General features: G+C 61.0%; 1 protein-coding gene across 2 annotated transcripts; it reads right to left on the reverse strand.

The window, feature by feature from the left end:
- Nucleotides 1–1,088: 1,088 nt before the first annotated feature.
- On the reverse strand, nt 1,089–23,964 carry TCF7L1 (transcription factor 7 like 1). 2 transcript variants are annotated; one of them, XM_052702276.1, is made up of 12 exons: nt 23,744–23,964; nt 23,602–23,662; nt 22,752–22,882; nt 5,235–5,318; nt 4,920–5,052; nt 4,398–4,500; nt 4,083–4,166; nt 3,494–3,637; nt 2,856–3,015; nt 2,594–2,701; nt 2,074–2,134; nt 1,089–1,998 (listed from the first exon to the last, which is right to left on the reverse strand). In XM_052702276.1, exons 1-12 carry the CDS (start codon nt 23,936–23,938, stop codon nt 1,622–1,624), a joined length of 1,641 nt encoding a protein of 546 aa, XP_052558236.1. In that variant the 5' UTR covers nt 23,939–23,964; the 3' UTR covers nt 1,089–1,621. The 2 variants fall into 2 exon arrangements, with proteins under 2 accessions (XP_052558236.1, XP_052558235.1); XM_052702275.1 differs by having other exon boundaries at nt 1,089–2,019; nt 23,744–23,960.
- Nucleotides 23,965–25,090: the final 1,126 nt, after the last annotated feature.

The following is a 25,090-nucleotide window of genomic DNA, read 5'->3' on the forward strand; positions in this document are numbered from 1 at the left end:
GGCGCCCTTCTGCTCGAGGGGCGTCGCTTCTTGGCTGCGACCCCTTCGGAGCACGGCCAGGCTTCCCGGCGGCAGCGGACCCCCTCCCCTCCCATCCCGTGGCCCCGCCGCTGCGCCCCGAGGTCCGCTGAGCTGGGCGGGATACGGGATCAAAGCCATTAGCAAATGGGAGAAGTGAACGACGCTAATTAAAATGTATGAGCTGTAACCTCTGCTCCCGGCTGCTTCGGTACGGCTCAGCGCGGTACGGAGCGGCAGGGCGACATCTGGCGCGACCCCCCGCAAGGAACGGTCCCGGGGAGCCCCTAATTAGCTCCGTGTCCGCAGGAGACCCCCGGGACCTCATTAGGCATTTCAATTAATGAATGGCCAGCGCTGCTCTGGGAGGGTGGGGGAGACGCGACGTGCCGGGGGGCTGTTTGATGGCCGCAATAAGGACAAGGGATGGGGTGACCCAAAGAAAAATGGGTTCCGGGTGCTGTGTGCCAGTGGGGCACGGCGAGATGTCATCCAAAGGGAGATGGCAGCTGCCTGGTGGCACGGGGACGGGGGGACGTGTGCTGCTGCCCCAGCCACAGAGCCCTGTGCAGGGCTGAATGTGGCCGTGCAGGACTCGATGCCTTCATGCAGCCCCACGAGCAGCAGCTCCGTGTGCCTCTCCCCTGCAGCAGGAGGGTCTCCGAACCCGGAGAGCACCCAACAGATGTTGCTTCTCCGTATGGGAAAACTCCAAGCGAAACAAAGAAATATTCTCCTGCTGAAGTCCAACATCTGTTTGAAGCTGTCTGGCCGCGGTCCAGACTTTAATTCTTGTGACAGGTCTCTTCATGCCTTTAATTTCCCATGAAATCCCATTCAAGGCTGCTGGCCGCATCCCGCTCCCGGTGTCGGCTGAGCACGGCTGCATTCCCTCGCAGGACTGCGGATTTTTGGTTTTTCTGACCAAAAAAAAAGCAGTGTTTTGGCTCTGTGGGAGCCGCGGGGGCTCCAGGCTGATATCAGCAGCAGTGATTTGCAGAGGACAGCAGAGGAAAGCAGAGCTCCACCAATCTGCGCCTTCCTGCACGCACCACGCTCACGCAGCAAAGTTGCAGCTGGGGTTTTATTTCCTTTTTTTCTTTCTTTGTTTTGTTTTTGTGAAAAATAACAGGGATTCGATGGCAAAGCCCTCCACCCCCATCCCTACCCCACAGCCCCCAGCCCAGCACCGCGCTGGGGGCCACGTCCAGCTGCAGTGGGATGGAACTGGGGGCACTGGGAGCATTGGGGGCACCGGCGCTGGATGCCCAGCACTCTCCCTTGAGGAAGGGTCCTTTTTTTTTTTTTTTTTTTCTTTTATTCTTTCTTAAAAATAAAAATTAAAAAAAAAAGCCCTTCTTTTCCCCCTTTTTTTTTTTCTTTTTTAATCAAAACAGTCTTCAGGTCGACTGCTGGTAAGGGAAAGCGGCTCTTCTTCCAGAGTCTGCTTCCCAAAAGAGGAAAAATAAAAAATAAAAAACCCACCAAAAAAAAACAGTTCAGAAAAGGTCAAATATTGACCAATAATGGTTTGGCTGCGTCGGGAATCGTGATTGTGGCGTCGGTGGCGCTCAGCAGGCGGGGGGCTCCTCTTCAACCCCCCTCAGTCGGCCGGTTTGGTGACCAGCGCAAGCGGCTGCGTCTGCTGCGGGGCCGACGGGGAGGAGAGCAGCAGCGAGGGGAAGGCGATGGGCCTGGGGAGCAGCGACGGGGGGGAGCCCAGGGAGGAGGAGGAGGAGGAGGAGGATTTGCTGGAGAGGAAGGCGAGCTGAGCTCTGGCCTCCGGCTTGGTGGTGAGCGACAGCGGCTGCGCCTGCTCCGAGTGCGTGGCGGCGGGCGCAGCCGGCGAGGCCAGGGCGGCCGACGGCGTGGCAGGCGAATCCAGCATGCTGCCGTGGGACGAGGCCGGGCTGTCGCAGGGTTTGTCGGGAGGCAGGTGGTGCGGGGCGCACGGCTTCTTGCTCCTGGAGGGCAGCGCGCCTGCGGGGTGCGGGGTGGGCGCTGAGGGTGGGGGTGGGGGGGGATGTGGTGGCCCCTTCCCGCCCAGGTACTCACTGTCTGCCTCGTGGCTTTGCTGCTGGGCCAGCTTCTCTCGCTTCCTCTTCTTTTTCTTGCCCTGTGAAGTATTGCAAAGCGCTGAGGTGCGATGGAGGGACAAAACGTGAGGGGCGGGGATGCGGTGTCATGGCGCACTGCGACGCTGGGACGTGGTGACACTGGGACGTGGTGACATCAAGGCTCACGGTGACACGGGGTATCGTGGTGACAGAGGGGGTTGCAGTGACAGAGATCACGGTGACACGGGACACAGTGGCACGAGATCACTGCGACACTGGAGATCATGGTGACACAGGGGACGTGGTGACATGGCATCACGGCGACACTGGGCTGATCACAGTGACGCTGGGGTCACAGTGACATGGGATCACAGTGAACAGAGGCTCACGGTGACACTGGGGTCATGGTGACACAGGGCAGGTGACATGAGCCAGCAGCACAGCATCCCCAGGTCCTCTGCCCCACCGACCTCAGCCCCCAACCCCACCAGACTTCTGGGGATGTGGGTCACACTCACGTAGTTGTCGCGGGCTGACCACGTGGGGTAGAGCTGCGAGTGCAGCTGCCGCTCCTTCCGTGCCAGCTCGTAGTACTTGGCCTGCTCCTCCCGCGACAGCGAGTGCCACTGCGAGGGGAAAGAGTGCTGCGGAGCCCGGGGACACAGGGCAGCACCGCCAGCAGGTCCCCAGCACCACCAGCAGGTCCCCAGCACCGCCAGCAGGTCCCCAGCACTGCCACAGCGGTGTGCAGGCGGCTGAAGGCGCGAGGGAGACGCGTACCCGCCGGCCCAGGATCTGGTTGATGGCCGCACTCTCCTTCAGCGTGCACTCAGCCACCACCTTGGCCCTCATCTCCTTCATGTACAACATGAAGGCATTGAGCGGCTTCTTGATGTGGGGCTTCTTCTCCTCCTCCTTCTTCACTGTGACGGGGGACTTCCTGCAGGGAGCAACACGCAGCTCAGTTCCCCATCCCCAGCCCAATCCCAATCCCATTCCATCCTCATCCCCATCCCATCCCCATCCCCATCCCCATCCCTGTCCCCATTCTTGTTCCATTCCAATCCCATTCTAACTCCACCCCATCCCCACCCCCACCCCAACCCCAATCCCATCCCATTCCCACCCCCATCCCATCCCATCCCATCCCATCCCATCCCATCCCATCCCATCCCATCCTCACTCATGTCCCTGTTCCCATCCCATTCCATCTCCATTCCTGTTCCACCCCATGCCATCCTCATCCTCATTATCATCTTCATCCCCATCCCCATCCCCATGCCATCCCATCCTCACCTTTAACCTCCCCCTCATTCTTACCCTCATCCCATCCCCACTCCCATCCACATCCCCATCCCATTCTGTCCCCATCTTGTCCCCATCCCCAAGGCCACTCCCCCCCTCAGGTCCCCACTCACGAGCTGCTGCCGGGGCTGGCACTGGGCTGGGCTGGCTCCTGCTTCACGATGGGTGAGACGATGGTGGGGTGTGGGATGCCTGAGGGGTGCAGCCCGTGGGTGGGCGGTGGGACCATGTGTGGGGAGAAGCGGCTGGACATCAGGCTGCAGCGGAGGGAGCAAAGTTGTCAGCCCCAAATAGGCACCGACGGCCCCGAATGTCACCCCAAATGCTACTGAGGACCTCCTAGGATTAGAGATCCTCAACCCCGATCTGCTGGGGACTGCTTTGCGGCTCAGCTTGGCACGTGGCACAGTGGAGCCAGGGGCATTGCTCTGTACCCAGAGAGTCACTGTGGGGCTGTTTTTGGCCAGCGTGGGCCACTGCGGTCACCCAAGGCTGGTCTCACCCACACACAGGTCAGGGAGGTCAGCGCCATGGGATGTGGCCAAAACTGTGATCCAGCTCAGAAATGCCTGAGGAGGTCCCCTGTCCCTGTTCAGAGCCACCCAGCCATGGGGACACATGGGGACGTGGGGATCCACGAGGATACAGGGACCCACCTGGACACGGGGACCCATCAGAACCCAGCAGGACACTGGGACCCACCTGGACATGGAGGCATTCATGGCGAGGGCAGGGTAGGGGTGCCGAAAGCCGCCGGGGGGGATGGAGTACATGGGCTGTCCTTGCCTGCAAATGCACGAGCTGCAGCAGCCACAGGGACAAGGCCCCTCCCTGGGCCACCGGGACCCTCAGCTGGGTCCCCAGCTGATCCCCAGGGGGACAACATCCCACATCTCCACCGCAGCGCAGTCCCTCCCTTCCCCACCCCATCGCACCAGGGCCGCTGGGAACAAAGCAGCCCATGGGGGTGAGGGCCGGGGACGCGGCGGGGCTGGGGCAGGAGGGGCCCATCCTTACTGCGGCACGAGCCAGCCCAGCGGGTGCGGGATCTGACCCACGGCTCCTGGAGACAGCGGGTAGTAGGGGGGCAGCTCGGGGGGGTGCGGCGGGCGCGGGATCCCTGTGGGGGAGCAGCGTTAAATCCACCTCACTGCGAGCCCCCAGCCCCCTGCAGATGCCCGTCCCCCTACAGCATTCCCCTCCCTAGAAGCACCCTTTTCCCTTTATCACTTGCCTCCCTACAGGCGCCCGTCTCCCTATAGGCACTCACATCCTTATAAGCACCCATCTCCCCACAAGCACTCACCTCCCCCTGCAAGCGCCCCTCTCCCCGCAAGTGCCCCCCTCCCTATGAGCACCCTACAAGCACGTGCCTCCCTATAGCTGCCCTCTGCCTATCAGCGCCCATTGCCCTATAAAAGCCTCTGTGCCCCTAGCACCCCTCTCCCCGTAACATCTCCCTTCAAGCACTCACTGCCCTATAAGCTCCCATCTCCCTGTCAGCATCGCTCTCCCCACACACCCCTCTCCTCCCCTCACCTGTTTTGGGGTCGATGTCAGGTGAGAGGTGTGCGGGCGGCGAGCCGGGTGAGAAGTGGTCATTGCTGTAGGTGATGAGCGGCGTCAGGGGGTGCATGTGGGGCGCGTGCTGCACCACCGGGACCTTGTTGGACTGCAGGGGGAGGGGGAGAAAAGGTACAGATCCACCCCAACAACAGCCCCAAAGGCACAGCCCCAAAGCACAGCTCCGAGAAAGCCATCCCCAGCTAGAGCTCTGTTTGCAGCAGGGTTTGGGGCACAGCTCGGTGGGGTTTGGGGTCACATCCCAGTGGGGTTCGGGGCTGCTGTCCTTACCAGGTGTGCAGGTGACGGTGAGCGGCTGTCCTTCAGCGTGGCCCCAGCCGGCACATCCAACAGTGGCCACTTCATCTGCAGGTACTGCCAGGGTAAAGGGCTGTCAGCACAGCACCCCGTACCCCACAGCACCCACCCCACGGCTAAGAGCGCTCCACACCCCACAGCATCCCATATCCCGCAGCACCGCATCCCACAGCACCCCCAAAAGCCCAAGCTCCCACTGCAGGCTCAGCTGAGGACGCCCCAAACCCACAGGGCTGACGGCATGTTGGGGTTCCTCTTCTCAGCCCCATCAGCCCCCACAGCCCCATAAAAGCAGATTCTGGGGATGCGGCGGTGGCCATCGGGATGGGATTCTCAGCCACACTGCCCCAGATCAGAGGGCAAAGACACCAAACTGCCAGAATGTGAGAAACCCCCCCAGACCCAAAGCGGGCCAGGGGAGAGGCACGTAAGGCACTTCTTGGGGCTTCTTTGGTGCCCCACCAGATCCGTGTGCTCCCAGCAGAGGGAAAACAGAAAGGTGCATTGTGTGGTGCTGGGGAATGCAGCTGGGATGGGATGGAGCAGCTGTGCCAGGAATTTCCCCACCAGGACCCGTTCTGAGCCTGGGCAGCTGGATGGGATGGGGAGGGAAGGGAAGGGAAATGGAGGGGAACGGGAAGGGGAAGGGAAGAAGGGAAGCCCAGCTCGGCTTTAGGAGCATTAACTCTCCCACGCCTGGAAGGAAGCAGCCTCACCTGCGTCCCCCCCACCCACATCCAGCACCTCTGCTCCATCCCCAGCAGCCCCGCTCTGTTCCCAGTTCCTTTCTCCATCTCCAGTATCCTCTGGTGCCCCCAGGAGCTCCTCGTCCCCTGAACGCTGCTGACGTCCCCAGCCTCCCCTTGTGCTCCAGTATCTCCCCACCTCCTGCCCCCCTCCATCCTGAGGACCTTCCCTCCACCTCCAGCATCCCCGTCCTTCCCCAGTATCTCCGCTCCATCCCCAGCCACCCCATCTCCAGTGCCCCCCTCCATTCCCAGATGGAGGTGACAAACGAGGCGTCCCCACAACCCGCGTCCACGCCAGGGAACACAGGAGGCGTCCCCTTGTCCGTGCCAGGGTGACACAGGAGCGTCCCCTCGTCCCCACGTCCATGTAGGGGTGACCGTGCGGTGCCTGCTGCGGCCCCTCGCCCCCCCGCCGCCCCCCGCCCATCACAAAGGCGCTTTCTGCTCTATTCTGTAAGTGGAGAAGCCGCTGGGGGACGGCGGCCGGGGCAGAGCTGCGTATAAAAGGCTGCTTCTCATTTGGAAGCCGCTTCAGGAGGCCGGGGAGGGGAGAGGAAGGGGGACCCTTTCAAAATATACAAAGAGGGGGGAGCTCGCGAACGGTTCAGTGCTAATGTGGAAAAATGAGGCCCCCCCCCTTCACCCCCTGTCCCCACTCCCACCCCCCAACCCCGGACGCAGCTCCAGCGCAGCACCGCGCGGGGCGGCAGATTGGAGCTATTAAAAAAAAAAAGAAGAGGAAAATAGTTGAAAATCGGTCACATTCCAGAGAGATTAGAGCCAGTTCTGGTTCCTCGTTACCAGTTCCCCCCCCACACCTCCCCAATTAAAACTAGGGGGGTTAACCCATTCCCTGCCAGGCTGCAGCGCCACTGTGAGGCTTCCCATCTGCCGACGTCTGTCTGTGTGTCTGTCTGTGAGCACGGCTGTCCGTCCCCAGCTCAGGAATGGGGGTCGGGGGGGGCTCTGCCGCGTGGCTGCGGGGCTTGGGGAGGAGGCGCGAACGCTGCGGGATCCCCTAATGCCCAATTAGGGCTTTAATGAGCGGATTTCCTCTCCTCTCCTCCGCGGGGCTGACAGGTTTTCCTTAGGAAAGGGGGAAGAGGGGGAAAAGACCCAGCGCATGGTGGAACAGCGCAGAGCAACACAGCCCAGTGCCACACATTGCAGTGCCACACAGCCCAGTGTCACACATCCCAGTGCCACACATAGCAGTGTCACACATCCCAGTGTCACACATCCCAGTGCCACACATCCCAGTGTCACACATCCCAGTGTCACACATCCCAGTGCCACACATCCCAGTGTCACACATCCCAGTGTCACACATTGCAGTGCCACACATCCCAGTGTCAAACATCCCAGTGTCACACATCTCAGTGCCACGCATCCCAGTGCCACGCATCCCAGTGCCACACATCCCAGTGCCACACATCCCAGTGTCACACATCCCAGTGTCACACATCCCAGTGCCACGCATCCCAGTGTCACACATCCCAGTGTCACGCATCCCAGTGTCACACATCCCAGTGTCACACATTGCAGTGCCACGCATCCCAGTGTCACACATCCCAGTGTCACGCATCCCAGTGCCACGCATCCCAGTGTCACACATCCCAGTGCCACGCATCCCAGTGTCACACATCCCAGTGCCACACAGCCCAGTGCCACGCATCTCAGTGTCACACATCCCAGTGCCACACATCCCAGTGCCACACATAGCAGTGCCACACATCCCAGTGCCACACATCCCAGTGTCACACAGCCCAGTGCCACACATCCCAGTGCTACACATCCCAGTGTCACAAATCCCAGTGACACACATCCCAGTGCCACGCATCCCAGTGTCACACATCCCAGTGTCACACATCCCAGTGTCACACATCCCAGTGCCACACATCCCAGTGTCACACAGCCCAGTGCCACACATCCCAGTGCTACACATCCCAGTGTCACAAATCCCAGTGTCACACATCCCAGTGCCACACATCCCAGTGCCACACATAGCAGTGTCACACATCCCAGTGTCACACATCCCAGTGTCACACATCCCAGTGCCACACATCCCAGTGTCACACATCCCAGTGCCACGCATCCCAGTGCCACGCATCCCAGTGCCACGCATCCCAGTGTCACACATCCCAGTGCCACACATCCCAGTGCCACGCATCCCAGTGCCACACATCCCAGTGCCACGCATCCCAGTGTCACGTATCCCAGTGTCACACATCCCAGTGACACACATCCCAGTGTCACACATCCCAGTGCCACGCATCCCAGTGCCACATCCCAGTGCCACACATCCCAGTGTCACGCATCCCAGTGCCACGCATCCCAGTGTCACACATCCCAGTGTCACACATCCCAGTGCCACGCATCCCAGTGCCACGCATCCCAGTGCCACATCCCAGTGCCACACATCCCAGTGTCACGCATCCCAGTGCCACGCATCCCAGTGTCACACATCCCAGTGTCACGCATCCCAGTGCCACGCATCCCAGTGTCACACATCCCAGTGTCACACATCCCAGTGCCACACATCCCAGTGCCACACATCCCAGTGTCACACATTCCAGTGCCACGCATCCCAGTGTCACACATCCCAGTGTCACACATCCCAGTGCCACACATCCCAGTGCCACACATTGCAGTGCAACACATCCCAGTGCCACGCATCCCAGTGTCACACATCCCAGTGCTACACATCCCAGTGTCACACATCCCAGTGTCACACATCCCAGTGTCACACATCCCAGTGTCACACATCCCAGTGCCACACAGCCCAGTGCCACACAGCCCAGTGTCACGCATCCCAGTGTCACACATCCCAGTGTCACACATCCCAGTGCCACGCATCCCAGTGCCACGCATCCCAGTGCCACACATCCCAGTGCCACGCATCCCAGTGCCACGCATCCCAGTGCCACGCATCCCAGTGCCACACATCCCAGTGTCACACATCCCAGTGCCACGCATCCCAGTGTCACACATCCCAGTGCCACGCATCCCAGTGTCACGCATCCCAGTGTCACGCATCCCAGTGCCACGCATCCCAGTGTCACACATCCCAGTGTCACACATCCCAGTGCCACACATCCCAGTGCCACGCATCCCAGTGTCACACATCCCAGTGTCACACATCCCAGTGCCACACATCCCAGTGTCACACATCCCAGTGCCACACATCCCAGTGCCACGCATCCCAGTGCCACGCATCCCAGTGTCACACATCCCAGTGTCACGCATCCCAGTGTCACACATCCCAGTGCCACGCATCCCAGTGTCACGCATCCCAGTGCCACACATCCCAGTGCCACGCATCCCAGTGTCACACATCCCAGTGTCACACTTCCCAGTACCACACATCCCAGTGTCACACATCCCAGTGCCACACATCCCAGTGTCACACATCCCAGTGTCACACATCCCAGTGTCACACATCCCAGTGCCAGACATCCCAGTGTCACACATCCCAGTGTCACACATCCCAGTGCCACACATCCCAGTGCCACACATCCCAGTGTCACACATCCCAGTGCCAGACATCCCAGTGCCAGACATCCCAGTGCCAGACATGCCAGTGCCACACATCCCAGTGTCACACATCCCAGTACCACACATCCCAGTGCCACACATCCCAGTGTCACACATCCCAGTGCCACACATCCCAGTGCCACACATCCCAGTGCCAGACATCCCAGTGTCACACATCCCAGTGTCACACATCCCAGTGCCACACATCCCAGTGTCACACTTCCCTGTGCCAAACATCCCAGTGTCACACATCCCAGTGTCACACATCCCAGTGCCACACATCCCAGTGCCACACATCCCAGTGCCACACAGCCCACTGCCACACATCCCAGTGCCACGCATCCCAGTGCCACGCATCCCAGTGTCACACATCCCTGTGCCACGCATCCCAGTGTCACACATCCCAGTGTCACACATCCCAGTGCCACACATCCCAGTGCCACACATCCCAGTGTCACACAGCCCAGTGTCACACATCCCAGTGCCACACATCCCAGTGCCACGCATCCCAGTGTCACACATCCCAGTGCCACACAGCCCAGTGCCACACAGCCCAGTGCCACACATCCCAGTGTCACACAGCCCAGTGCCACACATCCCAGTGCTACACATCCCAGTGTCACAAATCCCAGTGTCACACATCCCAGTGCCACACATCCCAGTACCACACATAGCAGTGTCACACATCCCAGTGCCACACATCCCAGTGTCACACATCCCAGTGTCACACATCCCAGTGCCACACATCCCAGTGTCACACATCCCAGTGCCACGCATCCCAGTGCCACGCATCCCAGTGCCACGCATCCCAGTGCCACACATCCCAGTGTCACACATCCCAGTGCCACACATCCCAGTGCCACGCATCCCAGTGCCACACATCCCAGTGCCACGCATCCCAGTGTCACACATCCCAGTGTCACACATCCCAGTGCCACACATCCCAGTGCCACGCATCCCAGTGTCACACATCCCAGTGTCACACATCCCAGTGCCACAAATCCCAGTGTCACACATCCCAGTGCCACACATCCCAGTGCCACGCATCCCAGTGCCACGCATCCCAGTGTCACACATCCCAGTGCCACGCATCCCAGTGTCACACATCCCAGTGTCACGCATCCCAGTGTCACACATCCCAGTGCCACGCATCCCAGTGTCACGCATCCCAGTGCCACACATCCCAGTGCCACGCATCCCAGTGTCACACATCCCAGTGTCACACATCCCAGTGACACACATCCCAGTGTCACACATCCCAGTGTCACACATCCCAGTGCTACACATCCCAGTGCCACACAGCCCAGTGTCACACATCCCAGTGCCACACATCCCAGTGTCACGCATCCCAGTGTCACGCATCCCAGTGTCACACATCCCAGTGCCACACATCCCAGTGCCACACATCCCAGTGTCACGCATCCCAGTGTCACACATCCCAGTGCCACACATCCCAGTGCCACACAGCCCAGTGCCACACAGCCCAGTGCCACGCATCCCAGTGTCACGTATCCCAGTGTCACACATCCCAGTGTCACACATCCCAGTGTCACGCATCCCAGTGTCACACATCCCAGTGTCACACATCCCAGTGCCACGCATCCCAGTGCCACGCATCCCAGTGCCACACATCCCAGTGTCACACATCCCAGTGTCACGCATCCCAGTGCCACGCATCCCAGTGTCACACATCCCAGTGTCACGCATCCCAGTGCCACACATCCCAGTGTCACACATCCCAGTGCCACGCATCCCAGTGTCACACATCCCAGTGTCACACATCCCAGTGCCACACATCCCAGTGCCACACATCCCAGTGTCACGCATTCCAGTGCCACGCATCCCAGTGTCACACATCCCAGTGCCACGCATCCCAGTGTCACACATCCCAGTGTCACACATCCCAGTGCCACACATCCCAGTGCCACACATTGCAGTGCCACACATCCCAGTGCCACACATCCCAGTGTCACACAGCCCAGTGCCACACATCCCAGTGCTACACATCCCAGTGTCACAAATCCCAGTGTCACACATCCCAGTGCCACACATCCCAGTGTCACACATCCCAGTGTCACACATCCCAGTGTCACACATCCCAGTGCCACACAGCCCAGTGCCACACAGCCCAGTGTCACGCATCCCAGTGTCACACATCCCAGTGTCACACATCCCAGTGCCACGCATCCCAGTGCCACACATCCCAGTGCCACGCATCCCAGTGCCACGCATCCCAGTGCCACACATCCCAGTGTCACACATCCCAGTGCCACGCATCCCAGTGTCACACATCCCAGTGCCACGCATCCCAGTGTCACGCATCCCAGTGTCACGCATCCCAGTGCCACACATCCCAGTGCCACGCATCCCAGTGTCACACATCCCAGTGTCACACATCCCAGTGCCACACATCCCAGTGCCACGCATCCCAGTGTCACACATCCCAGTGTCACGCATCCCAGTGCCACACATCCCAGTGTCACACATCCCAGTGCCACACATCCCAGTGCCACGCATCCCAGTGCCACGCATCCCAGTGTCACACATCCCAGTGTCACGCATCCCAGTGTCACACATCCCAGTGCCACGCATCCCAGTGCCACGCATCCCAGTGCCACACATCCCAGTGTCACACATCCCAGTGTCACACATCCCAGTGCCAGACATCCCAGTGTCACAAATCCCAGTGTCACACATCCCAGTGCCACACAGCCCACTGCCACACATCCCAGTGTCACACATCCCAGTGCCAGACATCCCAGTGCCAGACATGCCAGTGCCACACATCCCAGTGCCACACATCCCAGTGTCACACATCCCAGTGCCACACATCCCAGTGCCACACATCCCAGTGTCACACATCCCAGTGCCACACATCCCAGTGCCACACATCCCAGTGCCACACATCCCAGTACCACACATCCCAGTGCCACACATCCCAGTGTCACACATCCCAGTGTCACACATCCCAGTGCCACACATCCCAGTGTCACACATCCCAGTGCTACACATCCCAGTGCCACACAGCGCAGTGTCACACATCCCAGTGCCACGCATCCCAGTGTCACGCATCCCAGTGTCACACATCCCAGTGCCACACATCCCAGTGCCACACAGCCCAGTGTCACACATCCCAGTGTCACGTATCCCAGTGTCACACATCCCAGTGCCACACATCCCAGTGTCACACATCCCAGTGCCACACATCCCAGTGCCACACTTCCCAGTGTCACACATCCCAGTGCCACGCATCCCAGTGTCACACATTGCAGTGCCACACATCCCAGTGCCACACATTGCAGTGCCACGCATCCCAGTGCCACACATCCCAGAGCCACGCATCCCAGTGCCACACATCCCAGTGTCACACATCCCAGTGCCACACATCCCAGTGTCACGCATCCCAGTGCCACGAATCCCAGGGCCACACATCCCAGTGTCACACATCCCAGTGTCACACATCGCAGTGCCACGCATCCCAGTGCCACACAGCCCAGTGCCACGCATCCCAGTGCCACACATCGCAGTGCCACGCATCCCATTGCCACACAGCCCAGTGCCATGCATCCCAGTGTCACACATCCCAGTGCCACGCATCCCATTGCCACACAGCCCAGTGCCACGCATCCCAGTGTCACACATCCCAGTGCCACGCATCCCAGTGCCACGCATCCCATTGCCACACATCCCAGTGTCACACATCCCAGTGCCACACATCCCAGTGTCACACATCCCAGTGCCACGCATCCCATTGCCACACAGCCCAGTGCCACACAGCCCAGTGCCACGCATCCCAGAGCCACACATCCCAGTGCCACGCATCCCATTGCCACACAGCCCAGTGCCACGCATCCCAGTGTCACACATCCCAGTGCCACGCATCCCAGTGTCACACATCCCAGTGCCACACATCCCAGCGCCACGCATCCCAGTGTCACGCATCTCAGTGCCACACATCCCAGTGTCACACATCCCAGTGTCACACATCCCAGCGCCACGCATCCCAGTGCCACGCATCCCAGTGCCACACATCCCAGTGTCACACATCCCAGTGTCACACAGCCCACTGCCACGCATGCCAGTGCCACGCATCCCAGTGACACACATCTCAGTGTCACACATCCCAGTGCCACACATCCCAGTGCCACACATCCCAGTGCCACACATCCCTGTGCCACACATCCCAGCGCCACAATCCAGTGCCACATATTGCAGTGCCACACATCCCAGTGCCACACATTGCAGTGCCACACATCCCAGTGCCACAAATCCCAGTGCCACACATTGCAGTGCCACGCATCCCAGTGCCACGCATCCCAGTGCCACACATCCCAGTGTCACACATTGCAGTGCCACACATTGCAGTGCCACACATTGCAGTGCCACACATCCTAGTGCCAAGCATCCCAGTGCCACGCATCCCAGTGCCACACAGCCCAGTGCCACACAGCCCAGTGCCACACATCCCAGTGCCACGCATCCCAGTGTCACACATCCCAGTGCCACACATCCCAGTGCCACACATCCCAGTGCCACACATTGCAGTGTCACACATCCCAGTGTCACACATCCCAGTGTCACACAGCCCAGTGCCACACATCCCAGTGCCACACATCCCAGTGCCACACATTGCAGTGCCACACATCCCAGTGTCACGCATCCCAGTGTCACACATCCCAGTGCCACACACTGCAGTGTCACACATCCCAGTGTCACACATCCCAGTGCCACGCATCCCAGTGCCACACATCCCAGTGCCACACATTGCTGTGCCACACATCCCAGTGTCACACATCCCAGTGCCACACATCCCAGTGTCACGCATCCCAGTGTCACACATCCCACTGCCACACATCCCAGTGCCACACATCCCAGTGCCACACATCCCAGTGCCACGCAGCCCAGTGTCACACATCCCAGTGCCACACATCCCAGTGCCACACAGCCCAGTGCCACACATCCCAGTGCCACGCATCCCAGTGCCACACAGCCCAGTGTCACACATCCCAGTGCCACACATCCCAGTGCCACACATCCCAGTGTCACACATTCCAGTGCCACGCATCCCAGTGTCACACATCCCAGTGTCACACATCCCAGTGCCACACATCCCAGTGCCACACATTGCAGTGCAACACATCCCAGTGCCACGCATCCCAGTGTCACACATCCCAGTGCTACACATCCCAGTGTCACACATCCCAGTGTCACACATCCCAGTGTCACACATCCCAGTGTCACACATCCCAGTGCCACACAGCCCAGTGCCACACAGCCCAGTGTCACGCATCCCAGTGTCACACATCCCAGTGTCACACATCCCAGTGCCACGCATCCCAGTGCCACGCATCCCAGTGCCACACATCCCAGTGCCACGCATCCCAGTGCCACGCATCCCAGTGCCACGCATCCCAGTGCCACACATCCCAGTGTCACACATCCCAGTGCCACGCATCCCAGTGTCACACATCCCAGTGCCACGCATCCCAGTGTCACGCATCCCAGTGTCACGCATCCCAGTGCCACGCATCCCAGTGTCACACATCCCAGTGTCACACATCCCAGTGCCACACATCCCAGTGCCACGCATCCCAGTGTCACACATCCCAGTGTCACACATCCCAGTGCCACACATCCCAGTGTCACACATCCCAGTGCCACACATCCCAGTGCCACGCATCCCAGTGCCACGCATCCCAGTGTCACACATCCCAGTGTCACGCATCCCAGTGTCACACATCCCAGTGCCACGCATCCCAGTGTCACGCATCCCAGTGCCACGCATCCCAGTGCCACGCATCCCAGTGTCACACATCCCAGTGTCACACTTCCCAGTACCACACATCCCAGTGTCACACATCCCAGTGCCACACATCCCAGTGTCACACATCCCAGTGTCACACATCCCAGTGTCACACATCCCAGTGCCAGACATCCCAGTGTCACACATCCCAGTGTCACACATCCCAGTGCCACACATCCCAGTGCCACACATCCCAGTGTCACACATCCCAGTGCCAGACATCCCAGTGCCAGACATCCCAGTGCCAGACATGCCAGTGCCACACATCCCAGTGTCACACATCCCAGTACCACACATCCCAGTGCCACACATCCCAGTGTCACACATCCCAGTGCCACACATCCCAGTGCCACACATCCCAGTGCCAGACATCCCAGTGTCACACATCCCAGTGTCACACATCCCAGTGCCACACATCCCAGTGTCACACTTCCCTGTGCCAAACATCCCAGTGTCACACATCCCAGTGTCACACATCCCAGTGCCACACATCCCAGTGCCACACATCCCAGTGCCACACAGCCCACTGCCACACATCCCAGTGCCACGCATCCCAGTGCCACGCATCCCAGTGTCACACATCCCTGTGCCACGCATCCCAGTGTCACACATCCCAGTGTCACACATCCCAGTGCCACACATCCCAGTGCCACACATCCCAGTGTCACACAGCCCAGTGTCACACATCCCAGTGCCACACATCCCAGTGCCACGCATCCCAGTGTCACACATCCCAGTGCCACACAGCCCAGTGCCACACAGCCCAGTGCCACACATCCCAGTGTCACACAGCCCAGTGCCACACATCCCAGTGCTACACATCCCAGTGTCACAAATCCCAGTGTCACACATCCCAGTGCCACACATCCCAGTACCACACATAGCAGTGTCACACATCCCAGTGCCACACATCCCAGTGTCACACATCCCAGTGTCACACATCCCAGTGCCACACATCCCAGTGTCACACATCCCAGTGCCACGCATCCCAGTGCCACGCATCCCAGTGCCACGCATCCCAGTGCCACACATCCCAGTGTCACACATCCCAGTGCCACACATCCCAGTGCCACGCATCCCAGTGCCACACATCCCAGTGCCACGCATCCCAGTGTCACACATCCCAGTGTCACACATCCCAGTGCCACACATCCCAGTGCCACGCATCCCAGTGTCACACATCCCAGTGTCACACATCCCAGTGCCACAAATCCCAGTGTCACACATCCCAGTGCCACACATCCCAGTGCCACGCATCCCAGTGCCACGCATCCCAGTGTCACACATCCCAGTGCCACGCATCCCAGTGTCACACATCCCAGTGTCACGCATCCCAGTGTCACACATCCCAGTGCCACGCATCCCAGTGTCACGCATCCCAGTGCCACACATCCCAGTGCCACGCATCCCAGTGTCACACATCCCAGTGTCACACATCCCAGTGACACACATCCCAGTGTCACACATCCCAGTGTCACACATCCCAGTGCTACACATCCCAGTGCCACACAGCCCAGTGTCACACATCCCAGTGCCACACATCCCAGTGTCACGCATCCCAGTGTCACGCATCCCAGTGTCACACATCCCAGTGCCACACATCCCAGTGCCACACATCCCAGTGTCACGCATCCCAGTGTCACACATCCCAGTGCCACACATCCCAGTGCCACACAGCCCAGTGCCACACAGCCCAGTGCCACGCATCCCAGTGTCACGTATCCCAGTGTCACACATCCCAGTGTCACACATCCCAGTGTCACGCATCCCAGTGTCACACATCCCAGTGTCACACATCCCAGTGCCACGCATCCCAGTGCCACGCATCCCAGTGCCACGCATCCCAGTGTCACACATCCCAGTGTCACGCATCCCAGTGCCACGCATCCCAGTGTCACACATCCCAGTGTCACGCATCCCAGTGCCACACATCCCAGTGTCACACATCCCAGTGCCACGCATCCCAGTGTCACACATCCCAGTGTCACACATCCCAGTGCCACACATCCCAGTGCCACACATCCCAGTGTCACGCATTCCAGTGCCACACATCCCAGTGTCACACATCCCAGTGCCACGCATCCCAGTGTCACACATCCCAGTGTCACACATCCCAGTGCCACACATCCCAGTGCCACACATCCCAGTGCCACACATCCCAGTGCCACACATCCCAGTGTCACACAGCCCAGTGCCACACATCCCAGTGCTACACATCCCAGTGTCACAAATCCCAGTGCCACACATCCCAGTGCCACACATCCCAGTGTCACACATCCCAGTGTCACACATCCCAGTGTCACACATCCCAGTGCCACACAGCCCAGTGCCACACAGCCCAGTGTCACGCATCCCAGTGTCACACATCCCAGTGTCACACATCCCAGTGCCACGCATCCCAGTGCCACACATCCCAGTGCCACACATCCCAGTGCCACGCATCCCAGTGCCACACATCCCAGTGTCACACATCCCAGTGCCACGCATCCCAGTGTCACACATCCCAGTGCCACGCATCCCAGTGTCACGCATCCCAGTGTCACGCATCCCAGTGCCACACATCCCAGTGCCACGCATCCCAGTGTCACACATCCCAGTGTCACACATCCCAGTGCCACACATCCCAGTGCCACGCATCCCAGTGTCACACATCCCAGTGTCACGCATCCCAGTGCCACACATCCCAGTGTCACACATCCCAGTGCCACACATCCCAGTGCCACGCATCCCAGTGCCACGCATCCCAGTGTCACACATCCCAGTGTCACGCATCCCAGTGTCACACATCCCAGTGCCACGCATCCCAGTGTCACGCATCCCAGTGCCACGCATCCCAGTGCCACGCATCCCAGTGCCACACATCCCAGTGTCACACATCCCAGTGTCACACATCCCAGTGCCAGACATCCCAGTGTCACAAATCCCAGTGTCACACATCCCAGTGCCACACAGCCCACTGCCACACATCCCAGTGTCACACATCCCAGTGCCAGACATCCCAGTGCCAGACATGCCAGTGCCACACATCCCAGTGCCACACATCCCAGTGTCACACATCCCAGTGCCACACATCCCAGTGCCACACATCCCAGTGTCACACATCCCAGTGCCACACATCCCAGTGCCACACATCCCAGTGCCACGCATCCCAGTGCCACACATCCCTGTGCCACACATCCCAGTGTCACACATCCCAGTGCCACTCCTCCCAGTGCCACACATCCCTGTGCCACACAGCCCAGTGCCACACATCCCTGTGCCACACATCCCAGTGTCACACATCCCAGTGCCACACATCCCTGTGCCACACAGCCCAGTGCCACACATCCCAGTGCCACACATCCCATCCCACGTCCCATCGTCCCAGCATTGTTCATCCGAGCATTCCATACCCGCAGGTCCTGGTATCACACATCTCCCATCTCGTTGTCCCAGCACTGCACAACCCAACATCCCACATCCCAGTGTCCTGAAGCCTGAGATCCCACATCTCAACTGGGATCCCACATCCCGCTGTGGGCGCCACGCACCCCGTGCCCAAAGCTGCACGGCCCAGCAGCACCAGCCCCAGCTCAGCCACCACAGCCTCTCCTTTTGGGTGAGAAAGGGTCATTTTGGGACCCATTCAGCCCTGAGCTGCTTGTTTTCAGAAGGGGAAGCACGATGTGAAGGCCCTGCACTGCGCCACCCACCCCACAGGATGCAGCCCTGCTGCCCCCATGCCGTAGAAGCAGCCCCCGCCATCTGACCGCCCCCCAGTGCCTCCAATTTGGCCTTTTTTTCCCCAAACGCATTATGGTACAGCGCAGCAGGAGCTGCACGTTGGGTTGCATGGAGTGTTTTGCAGAAGCCCAAAAACCTTTGCAGGGTGGGACTCCCCGACCCCGCAGCGCTCCCACTTCCCAGCATCGGGCACAGCTGGGGTAAATCCAACCCAGTTTGGCACACGGGAGATGCAACTTTTGAGGGAAGTGGGTTTGGCAGGGGGCACCTTGTCTCCAGTGCAGATCCCACGGCACTGGGGGGAGTGGAGGAGGAGGAGGAGGAGGAGGAAGGCAGCAGAGGAAGCGCAGGGAGCCGGGAGGAAGCAAAACACTGCGCCGGGATCCGGAGCATCACCAGGACATCACAGGGAACACAATGCCCGAGCAGCCCACGGCCCCAGCCCCACACACATCCCGGACCCCCAAACACCCCTTTTTTCTCCTCCCCCCCCATAACCTCGGTGGCACCAAGCTTTCCCCGCCGCCCCGGGGCTTTGTCTGCGCCCTGTGAATGGCTCCATTCATTCGCCCCGCGCTCACATGGCGCAGCACCGCGCGGTGCTGAGGGCTCCAGAATCCCAAACTGTGGGACCGAAAGGCACAGGGACATCAGGAGCAACAAGGCTGAGCCTCAGCCCTGGGTTCGGGGGTGGAAGCTCCAGGAACGGCGTCTCTGCATCCTCTGCTCCTGGCTGCCACAGCTGGGAGCGTAGCTCCACGGGAGCACCTGAACCCACAGCCCCCACCTGCGGCCCCACATCGGCATTCCTGAGGTTTGGGAATCCCAGGGTTCAGGATTCCCAGCCTGTGGGATTCCCAGGGTGTGGGATTGCTGGGATTGCTGGGGCTCAGGCTTCCCAGCAGGAGGGATTTGCTGGATTCTGGACTCGCAGGGATCGGGTTTCCCCAGGGCTGGGGTCCCTGGGTTCAGCATTGCCAGCAGGCCGGGCTGCCAGGGTGTGGGATTGCTGGGATCCGGGATTCCCAGCGCTCATGGCTCCCAGCGCCTGGCGCTCCTGGGGCTCAGCCTTCGCAGGATCCAGGACTGCTGGGATTCGATACTCCTAGGATTAAGGAACCTCAGGGCTGATACCATCCCCTGGTGTCAGGATTCCCAGTGTTTGGGACTCCCAGGCCTTGAGATTCCCAGGGCTCAGGGCCCCTAGGGTTCAGAAATCCCAGGATTCCCAATGCCTGACATTCCTGGGGTTTGGGATCCAGGATTCCTGGAGCTCGGGGTTCTTGGAATTCGAGATCCACACGGGTCCCAGGGTCTGAGATCCTGCCATTCAGGATTCCCAGGATTCGAGATTCCCTGGGGCTGAGGATTCCTGGTGCTCTGGATTTCCAGATTTGGGATTCCCTGGGGCTCAGCATTCCTGGTGCCCCACACACCCAGCACTCGGGTTTCCCATGGCACACAACAAACACCCCGAAACGGCGCACGCCACGGCCATCCCCTTCCTCCCTCCTCCTCCTCCTCCCCCCGCTCTGGGGCTCAGCACCTCCCTCCGTCTGCCCCGTCCCCCTCCATTCCATCTCCCCGCAGCCGGGATGCGCCAGGCGCTGCTCCCCGCTCCTTTCCCCGCTCCTTTCCCCGCTCCTTTCCCCGCTACCGCCCGCGACTTCAAGGAAGGGACGTTAATGAAAAGCAGCTGCTCGGAATTCCAGAAAGATGATGAATGCGCGTTAAGTCCCCCAACAAAACCAGGTCTTATGAGAGTCGCCCGGAGCACTTACTTCATTGCTTTAATTTGGGAATCGTGTTGGAAAAGGGAGGGAGGGGGCGGAGGAGCTTAGTGGAAACCTCCTGTAGGTCTCATTTAAGGGAAAAAAAAAAAAGAAGAAAAAAAAAAAACGCGGGGTAATTAGCCGAAGAGCATAATTAAGAAGCAGACATAAAGGGCCCATTGTGTGCCAAGGGCTGAGCGCGAGGTGCTGCTGGTGGGGAAAGCGAGGCACGGCACAGCAGCACCCAACGCTCCGCTCGGCGCCTGCCAGGCCGGGCTGGGGGGAAAACCCCCAACTCCCCTGGAGCCCAGCGCCCCACAGCAGCGATCCGAGCTGCACAAACCCCATCGCGGGGCCGGATCCCGCCTGCACAGCGCCGTGCCAGGAGCTGGGGTTGGATCATTGCTCTTGGCAGCGCAGCCGAGGGCAGATATTTGCTTTTGCAGACAGATCTGCCTCTGTGGGGCGGCCCGTGAGCGGGAGCGTCCCTGGGAGGAGACCCCAAAAGAGCCGAAATCGGCTCCAATCCTGACCCGCTTCCCGAAGCCCCGAAGGTTCACCCTTCAGCTCTCCAAGAAATGGACGGAGCGACGGCATGGGGTCAGGGCTTGGGTCCCATTCCCATCCCCATGGTGGGGAAAAAGGGCTAAAAGGCTCCAAAAAGCCAAATTCCTCTCATCCTTGTCCGTGGGTCGCCCAGCAGTCGGAGCAGGTGGGCAGTTTGGGAGCAAGGCGAAGGAATGCGGCCACAGATGTGCCCAACCGGCGCGTGACAGCATCGCCCCTAGCAGCCCCGTGTTCCGCAGTGAGGAGATGTGGGTTGTCCCCATACAGCACTGCCCTGCCTCTGTCCCAAACCCAAACCCCTTCTTTCCCTGCAGTGCTCCATTCAGCGTCGCCCCATCTGTTGCGAAAAGGCAAAGAGCGCAGCTCCACAGAGCCCCCAAAGAAAAACCCCAAACCCTGGGGTCCCTTTGCTGACCCTCTCTCAAACGGGGGATTCGGGGCCGCAGGGCTGTCCTGAGGCTGTTTTCCAACCCAGCCTCAACGAAATCACAACATAAAGCACAGGAAAAGAGAAATGATGACTGGAGAGCAGGACCCGGCTGCAGGGACGCGAAATCCCAACTCGTCTCCCATGCAGCATCCCATGGGGTTTCCATCGGTGTCACCCACCGTGGGTTTGGGGTCGCGAGCAGCACGGGATGCCGGAGGGGGGCGGGCTGCCCCCCCTCCAGCGCTCGCTCAATTTGCTTAATCAGTTTTCTAAACGCCAAAGCGGGGCCAGACAATGTCAGCCCATTAAGGGCTTTAGGAAGTCGCAGAGCGCTTTTCAATGAGAAAGGCGGCGCAGCCCGGGGTCAGGATTCGGGGCTGCGCGCGGCAGCGGGGGGCCAAACCAAGGCAGGACCCGAACCAGAAATTCCCAAACGCAGCCAAATGGCCCCAAACCCAACCAAAGCACTCCGTCTCAGGTAAAGGACCCCAAACTCAAGCAAAGGACCCCGAGCTCAACCAAAGGACCCCATAAACTCAACCAAAGGCTCCAAACTCAAGAACCCCATAAACTCAAATCAAAGGCCCCAAACTCAAGCAAAGGACTCCCCCCAAACTCAACCGAATGTTCCAAAACTCAACCATGTGCCCTAAGCTCAACCAAAAGACCCCAAACTCAACCAACGGGCTCCAAACTCGACCCCGTGCCTCAAGCACAGCCCAAGAACCCAAACGCAACCAAAGGACTCAACTGAACTCAACACAAAGTCCCCAAACTCACTCATAAGACCCCAAATTCATCACAAGAGCAGTGCCTGGAAGGGGTCAAGCGACCACAAAGGTAACAAACCCCGAATTCTTCCCGTTTTTGTTGCATGAGCAGCCCCACTGCGCTGGCAGGGCTGACACTTACGGTGCGGGTGCCGCCGGGGGACAGAGCTCCATTGGAGAGGTATGGGGTGCCCAGGTCAGGGAGCATCAGGAAGGGGTAGCCGGGGTAGGGGGGGCCTTTAAAAAAACCCCCATCCTGCTGTCGTCTGACCACTGGGGAGAAAAGGAGAAGGTCAGGAAACTGAGGGGGAGAAGGACTGGGGGGGGTCTGCATGCAGCACCACGGGGCCCATGGGTGGCACCAAGGGGCTCAGCTTCTTGCTGGGGGGGAAGGACTAGACCTTGCACGTCTCGTCTATCGGGGGGGGGGTCCCAGACCTACGGGGAGGGGGTCCCATGGGGGTGGGCATTCCTAAGGGGTGTCCCAGCAGCATGGGAGGGGGCAATGATTTCATGGGGAAGTGCCACTCCAGGGGGGTCCCACTCCTAAAGCGGGGCTGTCGTTCCGTGCTGGGGAGCTTTCCAGTCCCCATGGGGGGGGTCCCACTCCTATGAGTGGGGGGTCGCCGTTCCACAGCTGGGGGTCGCGGTGCCATTCCGGGGTGCGCTCCGGCCCTACAGGGGGGCTCCCACTTTTACGGGGCGGTGCCGATCCCCGCTCCAAGGGGCAGCGCCGCTATGGCGGATCCCGCTCCCGGGGGGCCGGGTGGTGGGGGGGGGGGTCGCAGTGCAACTTCCCGCGGCGCGGGGGGGGCGGGGCCGATCGCTCCGCACGGTTTTGGGATGGGGAGGGAGGGGGAGGGGGACGAACCCCGGTCCGGCGAGGGGGGGGGGGGGGGGGGGGGGTCCGCGGTGCCCGGGGGAACAAAGGAGCCGCGGGGCCGCGGGCGGAGGAGCGGAGCGCGGCGGAGGGGGGGAGGGGGGGGGGGTACCTTCAGCGAGCGCGTCCCGCGGCTTCTGGAAACTTTCCCGGGGCTGCGGGGGCCGCTCCGCCTGCGGGGCAGCGGGGGGAGCGCGGTGAGGGCCGCGGGGGGGGCCGGGGCCGCCCTCCCGCCCGCCGGGGCCCGGCCTCACCTCGGCGTCGGGGCCGCCCGGGGCGGCGGCGCGGCCCTCGGTCTCGCTGACCAGCGAGGACTTGAGCTCGTCCAGGTCCCCGTGGGCCGAGCCGCGCCCCGCGCCCTTGTCCTGCTCCTCGCCCTCGTCCTGGAAGGCGATCAGCTCGTCCGGAGCCCCCAGGTCGTCCCCCGCCGCCGGCTCCAGCTGCGGCATCGCGGCCCCCGCCCCGCGCCGCGCTCCGGCCCCGCGCCGCCGCCGCCGCCGCCCGGAGGGTCGGGAATGCGCGGGGCGGCGGGGAGGGGCGGGCTGCAAGGCGACACCGCGGGCCGGGCCGGCAGGGCAGGGCAGGGCAGGGCAGGGCCGGGCCCGGTGCCGCCCCGGGCGCCGCTGCTCCCTCCCGCGATCCCGGCCGCCGCTTCCCCGGCGCTCCTCCGGCTCGCGCCGCCCCGCCCGGGCTGCCCCGTCCCGCCCGGGTCCTCCCCTTCCATTCGGGCTGCCCCCGTCCCGCCGCCGCTGCTCCGGCTCACCTGGATCCCGGCGTCCCGCCTGCGGTCCCCCCGTCCCTTGCGGGATCTCGCCTTCCCGTCCGAGGTGTCCCCGACCTGTCCGAGGCGCTGCGCCCCAGCCGGGTCCCTCCGTCTCGCCTGAGTCCCCGCATCCCATCCCTGAATCCCTGAAACGGGATCCCCCCCCCCCCCCCGTTCAGCCTGGGGTCCCCCATCTCACCTGGGCCGCTCCATCACATCTGGGTGCCCGCATCCCATCTGTGGCTCCCCCGTCCCCTAAAGGATCGCTCTGTCCCATCCGGGCTGTCCCTGTCCTGTCCGAGGCCCTGCGCCCCATTCGTATCCCTCCACCTCAGCTGGGTCCCTGCATCTTGTCCAGAGTTCCCTCCCACCCCCCAGGGTCCCCTCGTCCCATGCAGGACCCCCAATCCCACCCACGCCTGCTCCAGCTCACTTGGCTTCCCACATCTCGTCTGGGTCCCCCCAACCCTTCCATAGCGCTGCACCCCTCCTGGGTCCCCCCCATTCCATCCCATCTCAGTCAGTGTGCACCAGCACCTCTGGGTCTCCCCATTCCATACAGGATCCCCCCCCGGGGCACCCTCGCCTTGTTCAGATGCTCGAATGCCACCACTAAGATGCCACTGTCCCACCCAAGGGTGCTCCCACCCCACCACCCAGTCCCTGCCTTCATCCCCCATAGGGTGCCGCAGTCCTGCCTGCATGTCCCGCTGTCCCCATCCCACAGATGCGTCCCATCACACCCATGTGTCAGCAAACTGCCCAGGCGTCCCCATCCCACCAGGATGTCCCCATCCCAATGTGTTGCTCAGGGGGATCCCCACCCCACCAGGGCTCC

The sequence above is a fragment of the Tympanuchus pallidicinctus genome, unplaced genomic scaffold, assembly GCF_026119805.1.
Source record: "Tympanuchus pallidicinctus isolate F22 unplaced genomic scaffold, pur_lepc_1.0 scaffold44, whole genome shotgun sequence".
Lineage (NCBI taxonomy): Eukaryota > Metazoa > Chordata > Aves > Galliformes > Phasianidae > Tympanuchus > Tympanuchus pallidicinctus.

Bases quoted from the DNA above. Each gene is read 5' to 3' on its own strand.
- TCF7L1 (XM_052702275.1), bottom strand. From the start codon at position 23,938: ATGCCGCAGCTGGAGCCGGCGGCGGGGGACGACCTGGGGGCTCCGGAC. The intron at 22,883-23,601 runs GTACCCCCCCCC...TTTTCTCCCCAG, and splicing joins GCGGGACGCGCTCGCTGAAG to TGGTCAGACGACAGCAGGAT. The intron at 3,638-4,082 runs GTGGGTCCCAGT...CCTCCGCTGCAG, and splicing joins ATGAATGCCTCCATGTCCAG to CCTGATGTCCAGCCGCTTCT.